General features: G+C 53.4%; 2 protein-coding genes across 2 annotated transcripts; one reads left to right on the top strand and one right to left on the bottom strand.

Annotated features, from left to right (window-relative positions):
• Positions 1–1893: 1893 nt before the first annotated feature.
• V2A60_007711 (uncharacterized protein) lies at positions 1894–2778 on the top strand (the record flags this gene model as incomplete). The annotated part of the gene is made up of 1 exon (XM_083258993.1): positions 1894–2778. The coding sequence occupies one exon, from the start codon at positions 1894–1896 to the stop codon at positions 2776–2778; it is 885 nt and encodes a 294-aa protein (XP_083115119.1).
• Positions 2779–4697: 1919 nt separating this feature from the next.
• Positions 4698–5039, bottom strand: V2A60_007710 (uncharacterized protein; the record flags this gene model as incomplete). Its single annotated transcript, XM_083258992.1, has 1 exon — positions 4698–5039. The coding sequence occupies one exon, from the start codon at positions 5037–5039 to the stop codon at positions 4698–4700; it is 342 nt and encodes a 113-aa protein (XP_083115118.1).
• Positions 5040–12059: the final 7020 nt, after the last annotated feature.

Below are 12059 nucleotides of genomic sequence, written 5' to 3'. Positions count from 1 at the left end.
CATATCGCAGCCTTCATCCATGACCACCTCGAAGAGGATACTATGTACGGATTTCCGGCCGTGGCAGCTACATTTTGGAGATTACAGAAGTCTGCTCAGTACGGGCTCAATCATGACCACCTGGGCGTGACCTAATTAGGTAAAGCTATGTGCAAAGATTCAAAATCCAGGGAGGGCCGTAATTTAGCTTACGCTGTTTGAATAATTACACACGACTATACCTAATTAAGCTAAGACCCAGTAATCAGCCCACCTATTTTTGCGAACCCCGTAATTTACATGATCTGATTTGAAAATTACATGACCCTTTCTACTTAAAAGGGCCTAGCTTGGCGCTATACCCCTTTAGGAATGCCAGTCCCGCAATAATATTTCTCCAGACCAATCAGAGGCCAGAACGCATCAACACCACACGCCAGAAGGTCGTGATCCGTCAATTCCTACGACAAAGCATAACATAACCCTCCAAATACATAGCCTCGCTCAGGCGCCTCGAAAAACTGATAGCCTCCTAAGCTGCGGGGTCTCAGACGACACACATTACTGCTACAACCGTTAATTTTGGTGTGATTTGGCTACCTCTATCGTCTTCCTTGTCCTAAGTTACCCCTGCCGATAGCTTCTCACAGGCGTTCTTTGGCAGCCTTTAGGCTTCACAATAGCCAGTGCAACAGCCAACGCAACAACCAACGCAATAGCCAACGCAACAGCCAGCGCAACAGCCAGCCTATGGAGAGTACGAATTTTGGCACTGGTAGGCTTGAAATTGATAGAGAAAACGCATTTTACAGAGACCGAGTTATTCTTCGTAGAATCCGCTGCAAAAACTGGTGTATCTACTACTGAAGCTATCCCTAATTCGGTAAAATCGGTCATGAAAATTTCAAAAGGGATCATGTAAATTATGGGGTTCTATTTTTGCAGGGAACACTACCATCTTTACAACAGACCCGGTAGTCTTCCGTAACATTCAAGAAAGGTGGTTACTGCCAGCTATGGTAATTGGCGCCTCTCTCGCGCCGCGCCGCGGGACGAAGCTGTCAACGTTGATGTGCTGCCCCGGCTTCCCCGGCTAACTCTTCGTAAGCTTCGAGAAATCCCGAAGCCCTACGTATTCTACTGATTCTGGAATTTCTTAAGAGCCGAGTCAATTGAGTAGAAAGGCTCTGCTTCGAGCGCAGCGAGCGTTGCCATTTGGTCTGTTACTGTTGATTAGGGTGCTAGCCAGCTGCCAGAAGGGAGCTATCACGATTCACAAGTAATACTGGGTAGGGGCACCTAGCAGGAATCCTAGCCTCTCATTGGTCTAATTATAGCCGTGTGCTATTTGTCAAATCGCGTGTGCTAAATTGCAGCCCTCCAATTACTAAGGTATAGTCGTATGCTTTCATTCAAACAGCGTAAGCTAAATTACGGCCCTCAAATCCAGGTGCTCAATGTTAGGCCCCGTACCAACCTACCCAGCTGGTTTGCTGGCTGGTTGGCTAGCTATTTATATAGGTAGATGGGCCAATAGAGAAGTATTCCCAATCATTTTTCTCTTTATATTCGAAAATCTATCATGCTAGGAAGAACATCTGTAGAATCCGTCTGATAAACATGTTGAGCCTGACATTTTCCAGAATTAAAATCGTCCTAGGATCCATGTCAGAAAATACTCCCCCGCGCGAGTAGGGAACTGGTATTGGTGAGCCCCGCTGTGACGACGGCGCTGATGAACTCAACCTCTGCATCTGATATCAGCCGTGTCGGCCGGCATCAGGCAAGCTGCCAAATAACGATTGAGCAATCGGGATACAAGAGTTTGGATTTCTACGGCAACCCTATGGTTTTAAATGGAGGTGGCAACCGAATAACAAGTCTTGGACGCCCCGAGGCCATTGCGTCGCAATCATGGCGGGCGATCAACCCCTGAATTTGCTCGACTTGCCCGTCGATATTCTCGCTCTCATTCTGACGCCGCTGGTCAGGTTCGACACCGTCATCGAGCTGTGCCCCTGCCCGGATCACGGAGAGCTCGGCGGGCGGCTGGAGGTGGCGAGGTCCGTCCTCCTCGTGCACCCTCACGTGCACGCCATCGCCTGTCCGATGCTGTACAGTCTCAACACGTTCAATCTGTCCATCGTGCCCGGCGCGCACGGCGGGCTGCAGGCCAAGATGCTGCAGGCCTACCATCACGGCGACGCCTCGAGTCGGGCACGTCGCGCCGGGCCGGTTCTGCATGACGAATGCCCGGCAGACGACGTGGCCGGCTGCTCTCTGGCCGCCGAGGAGAGGCGAGGAGAGATGGGCAGGCTGCAGCTCTTTGTCACGCCCTCGGCGCGGCGACGAGTGCGTCACTTCACCCTGGACGTGGGACGCCACCGCGGCTGGATCGACCAGGCTGTTACTCCGGTGCTCTCTGACATGATTCTTGCGGGACGTCTCGCGTCTTTGCGCATCACGCTGCTCTATCGGGCGGTCGGGCCCAGGAACGGCTTTGCGGTGCAAAACTCTCGCGTAGCAGCGCCCCTCCCGACCGGAGACGCAGTCATATTTACTAAGCCGCCGCTGAGGGGCTTCTTCCAGGTACTGGCAGATCCGGATCTCGAGTCGGCGCGACTCTTGCTGGCAGGAGGACATCCGCCGGTCTGGTGCAAGTATCACGAAAAGGGGTCAGATCATGATGGCGAGGGAGCAGAATGCCCTTCTCTTGCCGTAGTGGACTGGCGATCCATTGTGCGGGAGGTTTTGGACCCCGAGGGACGCAGCACGGCGGCCCCAATGGTCGGAGGCTGAGCGTCGTCTCGGCCAGGCCTAGAGATGGATGGCCCGGGTGGATGCAGCTGCCCGATTCCACGTCATTCATTCTTACCCCAGAGCTTGCTATAGGAGGCACGGGGTCTGCAGTGTCACATAATCCGAGGCACGTACGAGGTTGGCTGGTCCAGCCGCCTGGAATAGTACTAGTAGTACTTGGTACAGCGCATGTCGGCACGAATGCCTTTGCAGCCTGTCTGACTGGCTTATCAGTGAAACAGGACCATTTCTCTCTCACCTGCGAATCCCGGTCTGCCAAGCGTGGTTGTGCTCAGTCGCATTTCTTGGCAGACTCGGGACAAGTTGTCGGGGCTGCGCAAGACTTGGGATAATTGGGGGGGGCGAAGAGTAATACTGATACGTTTGTCCACGGGGAAGGGGGAGGGCAAGGGCTCGCGCATAGTTGCGAGTCAAATACAGACGAGACAAAAAACAAGCTTACGCAGCTTGTGACAGGGGTGGCACCGACATGCACAAATGCGACGACACCCAATCTCGTCAGATCTGCGCTCGAGCCAGGTAAGCAGATGCACGTTGACGTTTGAGCGTGGCCAGCATTATCATTTTTGCTCAAGTCGGCCCAGCGCACCAATGCCGTGTTTCCATGGACTGTGCTGTGGGAGGATAACATGGTCCCCTGATTGGTCTTGATCATTTTGCATGCAACGCATGAACTTGGCAATACATGAGGCCGACGCCAGCGTGTTGCAGAGATGGTACCGCTTCGGTGGGCAGAATCTGCCCATCTGCTTGGCGATCTAGCTTCTCGCCTCAGTAGGGGGGGGCCCCAACTACTAAAGTACTAATCAATCTCTGGATATCCGCAAGCTCCCTTGCTGTTTCGTGGAATCCAAATCCACATCCAAATCCAAATTAAAAAAAAATTCATGCCCAGAACGCGTAACGACGTGACGAGTTACCCTTGCGCATTTTCACACCGCTCTTGTCTGGGGTCTGACGAGTTGCGTGCACAAAGGGGAAGGGAACAAGGAATGGACGGCGACGACGCCAAGAAAGTGGTCACATGGTGTTGAAATCTAGAACAGGAGCGGCCACCCGAAATCCGTAACGCATACTCAGTACTAATACGTGCTATAAAAAATGAGAGAGATGGGCGTTGCAGGGGAGGGGACAAGGGAAAAAAGGACCCTTTTCGCGGCCTAGCCTCTAGGATCTTGTAAAGCCCACCCCCGTGGCTTCGGTACAACCCTAGCGCCGTGGGCGACTTGTGGTTTGTTGAGCGGAACTCTGTCCAGGATTCGAAGCGAGTCAATGTAGCATGCAGGTTTATTTTTTTAAGATCCATTTCAATCTCGTTGTTATTTTTTTGATGATGCTAAAATTCTCATTCTGTAGTCTGGGCGGCGTTGGCACCAGTGTATCTCTCATGTGATTGCAAATAAAGTTTAGGCCGTCGTGAAATAGAAATAGCAAAGAAAAAACATTGTCGTAAAACATGCCAAGAAGAGAAATTCTTCTTCTTCTTAAAAAAAAAAGAGGAAAAAACAAAAAACAAACACAAACGCTTCCAAATGTAGTTTTTGAATCATTTTCTTCTCTCTTCTCTCACGGGAGGGGGGGGGACCTTTTTGGGGAACCCCTGTTGGCCGCACATGCCTTTTTTGCGGCCAGAGTCAAGGATAGAGATGGTTGTTGTCTCAGACAAACCCTAGGTTTAAGGTTGTAATAGACTTGTTTTTTTTTTTGGTCCCCTCCACGCAAATCTCTTGCTCTCCCTCTTGTCTTTCATCTGCCGGTCTCTTCTTTTTCCGTCGTTAACTGGAACCCCCCAACACCCGCATTCCTTTGCCTCCCCATGTAAAGAAGAGAAGAGGGATGGGGGGAGAGGAGGAGGAGGGGGGGGGGGGTTCCAAACTCGGCGGGCCCTTGATTTCTTTTCAAACAGACTGGACCAGGTCATGGTAATCGGCCTGGTGGTCCTCGGCGTGGGCGCCCCAGTGCACGGGGCTGAGCTTGAGCACGCGCGTGTTGGAGACGGGCACGGCGGCGTCGACGACGACGACGGCCGAGAGAGCCGGGCTGCCGCTGCCCGACGAGGCCGACGACGAGGCGTCGCTGTCGGCGCGGGTGCGCTGGGTGCGCGGGTGCGAGGCCGACACGTCGGGCGCGAGGGAGAGGAACTGCGGGGGGGCCGCGGCGGCGACGGGCTTGGCCGTCGTGGCGGGACGGATCTCGGGGGAGAGCGTGAGGAACTGGTTCTGGCCGGCGGAAGACGACATGATGATGGTGTAATTTGGAACGAGTTTGTTGTTGCTGTGGTGGTGATGGGGTGCAGATGATGTGTGTTGGGGACAAAGACTGTTCTTGCTGCAGCAGAGAAATGGAGACGAGCTTGGCGCGCTGAATATATGGAAATGAAGAGGAAAATGAGAATTAAACAAGACGACAAGTACGAGTCTTGATCAAATGGCAACTTGGGGAGAGAAAAATGAATGAAATGGCCGTGGAACGAAATGGGGGATATGCACGTCCTTTTATGGTCATCCAGTTACACAAGCTTTTTGCTCCCACACCCACATTGCCACAGCACCACTGAAACCATGGGAGTAATAATGACTTTGGTCTCTTTTTTTGGTCTTCGGTTGCGTCAGATATGACATGGGATTAGCAAGGGCCGTGGCACCCGTGTAGACAGGGCCGGGGGAATGCTGACCAGATGGTGCACCCCTGGCACAGTGTCAAGTGTGTATCTGGACGCTAATAATACACCACGAGGAAAAACCTGGGGTTTCAACGGACCAAAGGCACAACAATCCCTCCTCCTCCTCCCTCTCCTCCCTCTTCTTCCCCTGAGCCGTCAACGGTACTTTCTGTGCTTGCCAAGCGTATCCATTTTTCACAGCGTGCACGAAAAAAAAAAAAAAGCTCATCATTGTACGCCCATCGCGGGCGGTGACGGCTCAAGCAACGCCATGTATCGGCACACGGCACCAGATGGAGGGGGAAAAATGGTGACAACTTACCGATTCTACACGTGCGTTGCACTGATAACCATTGGCTGACCTGGCTGCATCACCCAATTTTTCTGCTCGGTTACCCTTTGCACCATCCATGACGTGTAGGCACTTTTTCGCCCAAATTGCATCTTCCACTGCGCGCCGGAATCAAACGGATAGTGTCCTTGGTCTTGTTCGATCGTCTTTTTGTAGGGAAAGAAAATAGATATCGGGTGGAAACGCTTCCTGCCCCTCGATGCAACGCTTCCTGCCCGAGTACCGAGCTGTCTCTCCACAAGGTCTTCTCCACTGCCCAGTAGGAAACGTCATAACAGAGCACCTATAGGTGTGTCGGCTACTTCCCTCTGTTATTTCCCGGAGCGCGCACGAGCATGTGCAGCTTCTGAGCGTGCCATTGTGCGGGGCGATTGCAGATGCTCTCGAAACAAGCGTCATCTGCGATTTGCAGTTTGCAGTTCGCGGATCGCAGTGACAATTCGATCTGCCTGTCGTACAATCGGCAATCCTAGCCGTTGCGCAACTACGTGCAGCCGCTCATGCCCAAGTGCGAGATGACCGTTATGTGCTCTCGGGGTTGGCAGTCACTTCTTGTATGCTAAACCCCGCGCTAGAAGCTATAGCGAGCTGGAGCCGCGCCTCTTCCAATATTCCGCGTCCGTCCGTTGCCGACACGCATACATGATTTGGTCGTAGATAGCATATAAGTGGAACCGTGGTGTAGAAGCTGATCTCATGTTAGAAGTCTTGCTGCATGTATAACTCTTCAAATCTCGCAACTCACGGTTTCTTCTTTGGCTCTTCACCTACAATCGGCAGCGAATACTGCCTCATGGCATGTTACTGCCAGAGTTCCGCCATTTTTTGTCTTCTCTGGGATGAGTAAGTGCGCATGACTGAGTAGTCCCTAAAATCACCTATTGACGACTCCAACAAAGGCCCGAAAGCACGACAAGGGGCCCAGCCTCATCACGCGCCATCCTTGAAGACAAAGCAACATCGGTACCAACGGCTCGTGTGTTAGTTTGGTACGCTTCTCCGAAGACATCTCGATGTCTCCAAATGCAGAGTTTGCTGGTCGTTCTTGGCATGTTCCGTATTGAACCCGGCGAATCAGCGTTGTTGCCACCAGCTTTGGATGAACACCCATGTGTCAAGAGCCACTTCATCACCCTCAGTCGTGGCCTATTCATGCATGCACCCAACCAGTCACTCGTTTTCTCTCAACAGAGTCTAGTGTAAGTGGCTCCAAAGAGAAAAAAAAATGACTCCGCGGCCGAAATCAGTCCACAATCGCAGCAGTGTTGGTGATAGCTGGTAGAGATGCAGATTGGCGCACCCTCCACACCGTCTTTCCGTCAAGCTAGCTCCCGGCTCGATGCAGATTGTGGTTTGTTGTTTCTCTATACATTTTGAGCCAAGATCCTGAAGCATGGACAAGAAGCCCACGCCGTCTCCCCGACATCCAGCTGTCAAATGGCTTGGTCACGTCCTGTGATCGCCCAGCTGTGTCTTACCCAATGTAGGTCTCAGCTTTTCGACTGCGACGAACGACCGTCATCGTTGGCTTTCAGTAGTGTTCCTCATTTACCCTGGTCCGAAAGCTTAGCCCTACCGGCAGGTGTGGGGGTTGCCGTAGCCAGCATTTTGGGCGCTTAGGCACAAGAATGATTGGCTGGCTATTTTACGGGCATGGTTCATTACACCAAGCAAGGCTAGCAAATTTCCACTTTGCCAGATGCCCATCTTTGATGGGGTTGAAAGGTGGCTATGTGCCTAGATTCGATACCGAGGAATCGCTGCAGGTGGATCAGGCCGAATATCGCGAATCCGGCGTCGACACGTATTGACTCAAGGCCAGCTCAAACAAGGTTGATGAACAGACTGCTTCTCAAGCCTTGTGGCCATGGACATGGAACCACGGAGCGCTCGTGGTTGAAAGTGTTTTGAGATGATTTTTGCGGCCAGGATGGGATATAGACATCCACTGGAGCTCGAAACATAGGTATTCATGGGTAATGTGATTGCGAGTGAGGCTTGCAGCTGGAGGGTTGGTCCTTCCGGGTCAGGTCAATACGACGTTGTTGCCTGGCAGGATGAGGGCGCTCGGTTTGCTGGCCAGTAACGGAATGGACTTACCTCAGCTACTCTTCCCTAGCGACTCAGGAGCGGGTTTCTCCCGGGGTTCTCATCAACGATGAGGGTGTGTAGTTATATTGGGCGGTCTTGAAATTAGACTAGGGCGTATTTCCGCGCAGACGAACGCATGCGTGGCATGTAATCCGACACGGTTGTAAGGATATTTTCTATCCAATAAGAAGCTGCCCAGATACAGTATTATGCATGGAGACAAGAGAATCCTTAAGCTAGTCGGAGGAGAGGGGGGGGGTTAAACTTATTAGCGCAAAAGTATACCGCGACTGGTCTGTTGGACCGTCATTAGGCCGGCGGCGGCGCCAAAGCGGACCTGAGTGCGACAAGCAGTTCCCGAAGCCGCATGATTGGCGGCAGTAAACGATGCCGCCATTGCCGCGCATTTCAAGAGAATAGAGCGGGGATACGTAGTACCAACAAGGAAAAAACAAAGTTAGCTGCGCGGCAAGCCATGCGATGCCGGTTGCCATGCATCGTAGCCGCATGTTGGGTCGCATGACCGTGCCAGCGGGACGATCGAGTGCTGAAGAGGTCGGTCGATGAGCAGCCACAGACGACACGAAAACGAAAGGGCGACAACTCGGGATTCTGTAGTAGGTGAAGAGTCCGCGCATGTCGGCAACCCGAAAGGGGACTGGTAGTTTTTCGGAAGGAGATTTAAAGCTGGGATGAGGCTACTAATTGGTCCTGTCGGAGAAGCATGGCGCGAGACTTGCACGCCACAGACAGGGTCCTGGCGAGCCGGCCCCGTTCGTGCCTCCCACGGCGAGGTAGAAATACAAATCAACTCCCGAGAGAGAGCCGTGCAGGCGATTGACGCCTCTCGGGGGTGACAATATCAAATTGGCGGCATTGTGGCGCTGATACGAGCCTGTTGCTTGGTGGGGTCGAGACGGAGCCGCGCGTGGAGTACCGAAGCCGGCCAATACTGGTAAGCTAGATCAGAAATTGGGATACTTGATGTATTCAGATCCAAATTGAACGGCATCCTCACCGCAATGAACTCATAGAGTATAGTAAGATATGAGTTGATGGGCCATGGTGCAGTAGAGCATGTGGACCAAAGTCGGAGGAGATACGGAGTAGTTTGGTGGGGAAGCAAGCTTTTTGGGGGGGGGTTCCTTTGTCCTTGTTCAGAGGTGCTGGTTGGGTGAGTCACGGCGTCGATTCAGCAGTTGCTTCAGGGGTCTGCTTTGGCCTTGGGGGCTGTTTACATGGGCACCTCTGGCTGTTGGGGGGCGGCAGTTGGGGAGCCCTACAGTGGGTGTAGCGGATTACAGTGGCCGCAAGCCAAGCCCATCACTACCTACTAGCGCCGCTACGATTGTCGGAGAAACGAACTCTTACGAGTATAGCGAGCATAGGAAGAGGGCTTTTTGTTGTAATATCGAGGAGATGGTATCGCGATCCGAATTGCACAAGATACCTACCTGACCACATTGGTAGGTAGTCACTGAATGCGCGTGACCAAAAAGCCATCTATCATGAGTCGGCAGCTGCCAGTCTGTTCGGCGTGACACTGCCAGCTGCAAGTGGCCAGCTGCCTGTGCATCCATCTCAACCATTGCTTGCGTTTGTTAGACTCATGACAACGCCTACATCAACAAGAATTCTTCACTGGTCCCTTTCCCGCCCTCCACTTGCCGTCGTCGTCTTGGCTCTGATGTACCTCGAGTGATCTAACCACTCTTGAAAAATGGCGTCAACATGTACCTTGTTCATGTTAGCTGCGCTTGAGCCAACAACGCACCGCCAATATTGCACCCCGGTAAGTGCGGCCCTTGTGCATCAAGTACACATGGCTACCTTGTGTGTTTACCTGTAGATTTCCATATCCAGCCTCGGGCTTAAGCTTTTTCCAAGCCTGCGAAACGATTGTCGCGCGTTTGCCGATATACCGTCCATTAGCTGTTGCCCCAAGCCCGAGCCAATGTCTCGGCCTTCTCGCCAACTTTGCCGCCTCTGTCTCAATCAATAAGTGAGCTGCCAACGACAAGAAAGAAAGCTCCGGTACAATATCCCGCAAGCCATACGTTGGATTGTCGCTTCCGTTAGTCGACGCTTCGCCCTCGCCTATTCTGCAAGGGTGCAGGGGCGGGTTGCTGCCGCTCCACCACCGGCCAGTCAGAGCTCTTCTCCAGGCGCTTGCCGCCCAGGTACGTCACAGCGAAGGCATCGCCTGTCGCCAATGACGCACTCGAGCTGCCTGTTTTGTCACAGCCCCTCGTCTCACTGGTTCGATGGTTACAGCCGGCCGCGCCACCCCATGCCCTACAGTCACCCAGAGACGTCGGTCGGTGGCCGCCTCGTCAGCCGATGCACAAGTCAAACAGCTCGGCATGCGCGAGCCATTCTCTCGTCGTGGGGGCCAATGTTGCCCGCCTCGTTACGATGCTCCATGTATGCTGGCTCGATTCCATGCTTCGTCTGATGCCCATACGCACGTTCGCAAACTTGTCAACAGTTTGCCAGAAAACGTTGGCTGATCTGTATTAGCGGGTCGCGCGCGCGCGACAGAAGGAGAGAGGGAGGAGGAGGAGGAGGGTGGCTGCACAGATCCCCGCCGCTGCCTCTGGAGTACTCCGTACGGGCCTGCCGGACGGGCGCCGCCGTTCCAACTTACACGGCGGGCATTTGCCAGTGCCCACCCAGATGAGGCAGGCTAGGCAGGCAAGGCAAGGAAGCCCATCGTGACCTGGCCAACTAGACGGCATGGTTACCTTGTTCGCGGGGCCTCGACACCAAGGAGGGTGTGTGCAAATCACGCAGCCTCGAAGAGGCCTGTCAAATCTTAGATGCTTCCACACCTCGCTCCACTTGGTGTACCTCCCCCCTTCGTGGCGCCTCCCGTGCATAATCCCGCGCCCACTGCCAACCACGACTCGCGCCTGTATCTCTTTGTGGAGGATGCGTGGGCGGATGTGCGTGTGTGCGTGTGTGCGCGATGGTCAACGAACTTGGCCGAGGCCTGCCTCTACGACATGTTGGCCCTACTCATATGCTGCCCGTCCAGCAGCCAGTCACCTCTGCCCGGCGTGGCTCAACGGGGGCAGCCGTCTCTACCAACTACGCCGGCTTCACCCCTGTTTCTTCTCCCAATTTTTTTCCTTCCTTCTCTTGGGCATGCATTGCCTAGTTCTGCTCTCCTGCCTTTTTCTCTTTCCATCCGTGCTAGCAGCCACCCCTCCGCTCCACAGCTGAACAAAGTACAAGACAGTAGGGTGTCTAGTGTCGGGTGAGGCTTGACGTAACTTGCCCCGGCTACCAACGTCGCAGACTGTGGCCTACCTGATCTGGATTATTATATCTCCATTCAGCAGCCCAATGTCTCTTTTCTGCATACTATTCGTATCCTTGCTCAGAGCGGCCCAACCAGCGACTCAGACGGCCAACTAACATCGCCATCCATCTGCATCTGGAGTACTCGGCAAGCACACGCCCCCACCCTCTCACTCGTCAACCCCAGCCCTACGCTTGGCTATGCTTGAGGTCAAGGACGCTGCAAACATTGAGAAGAGAAGCAATCAACTAACACTTGTCTGCCGGCGGCGTCGCCTTCTGACCAGGGTTTGCAAGTAGAAAAAACTTGCCGCAAACGAGACTGGTCAGATCCTCCACCCGCCTTCCTCCTGACTTCCACTTTGCGTATGAGCTGCAGCAAGAGTAGTCGCGTTGGCTCGGTGCAACTTGTCATAGTATGGCAGCAAAGGGAAGAAATCTGCTCACTGCAAAGTTGAATTCTCGATTGCTACATATTTAAAGACGCTTCCTCTTCCTGCTCTGGCAAAACATCATCACTCACCTCATCCACTTCCTCTTCAGTTGCAATCTGCGCTGAGCATCCTTCTGCCTCTTTATAGAGCCAGCGACCCCATCTGCTATCAGCTTCATCGTTTTCTCTTGGCCGACCAAGGTTGACTGTTGAAGCCTCGGACACTCTCTGCTACAGCGCTTCGGTAGCATATACACAACTCAACGACGATACTCGATATCAGCACGCACCGCAAACATGTGCATCTGGGTCACTACGCAGCAGTGGACTCTGTGCGGTTGCACCTCTCAGACCACGGAGCAGAAGCCTACCTGTGGATGCTCTGCTGTGATTGACAAGGGCACCCAAGTGTGGGAGGG

This window comes from Cordyceps javanica, chromosome 5, assembly GCF_051103115.1.
Source record: "Cordyceps javanica chromosome 5, complete sequence".
NCBI classification, from domain to species: domain Eukaryota; kingdom Fungi; phylum Ascomycota; class Sordariomycetes; order Hypocreales; family Cordycipitaceae; genus Cordyceps; species Cordyceps javanica.
This window is presented reverse-complemented; position numbering and strand designations above follow the sequence as displayed.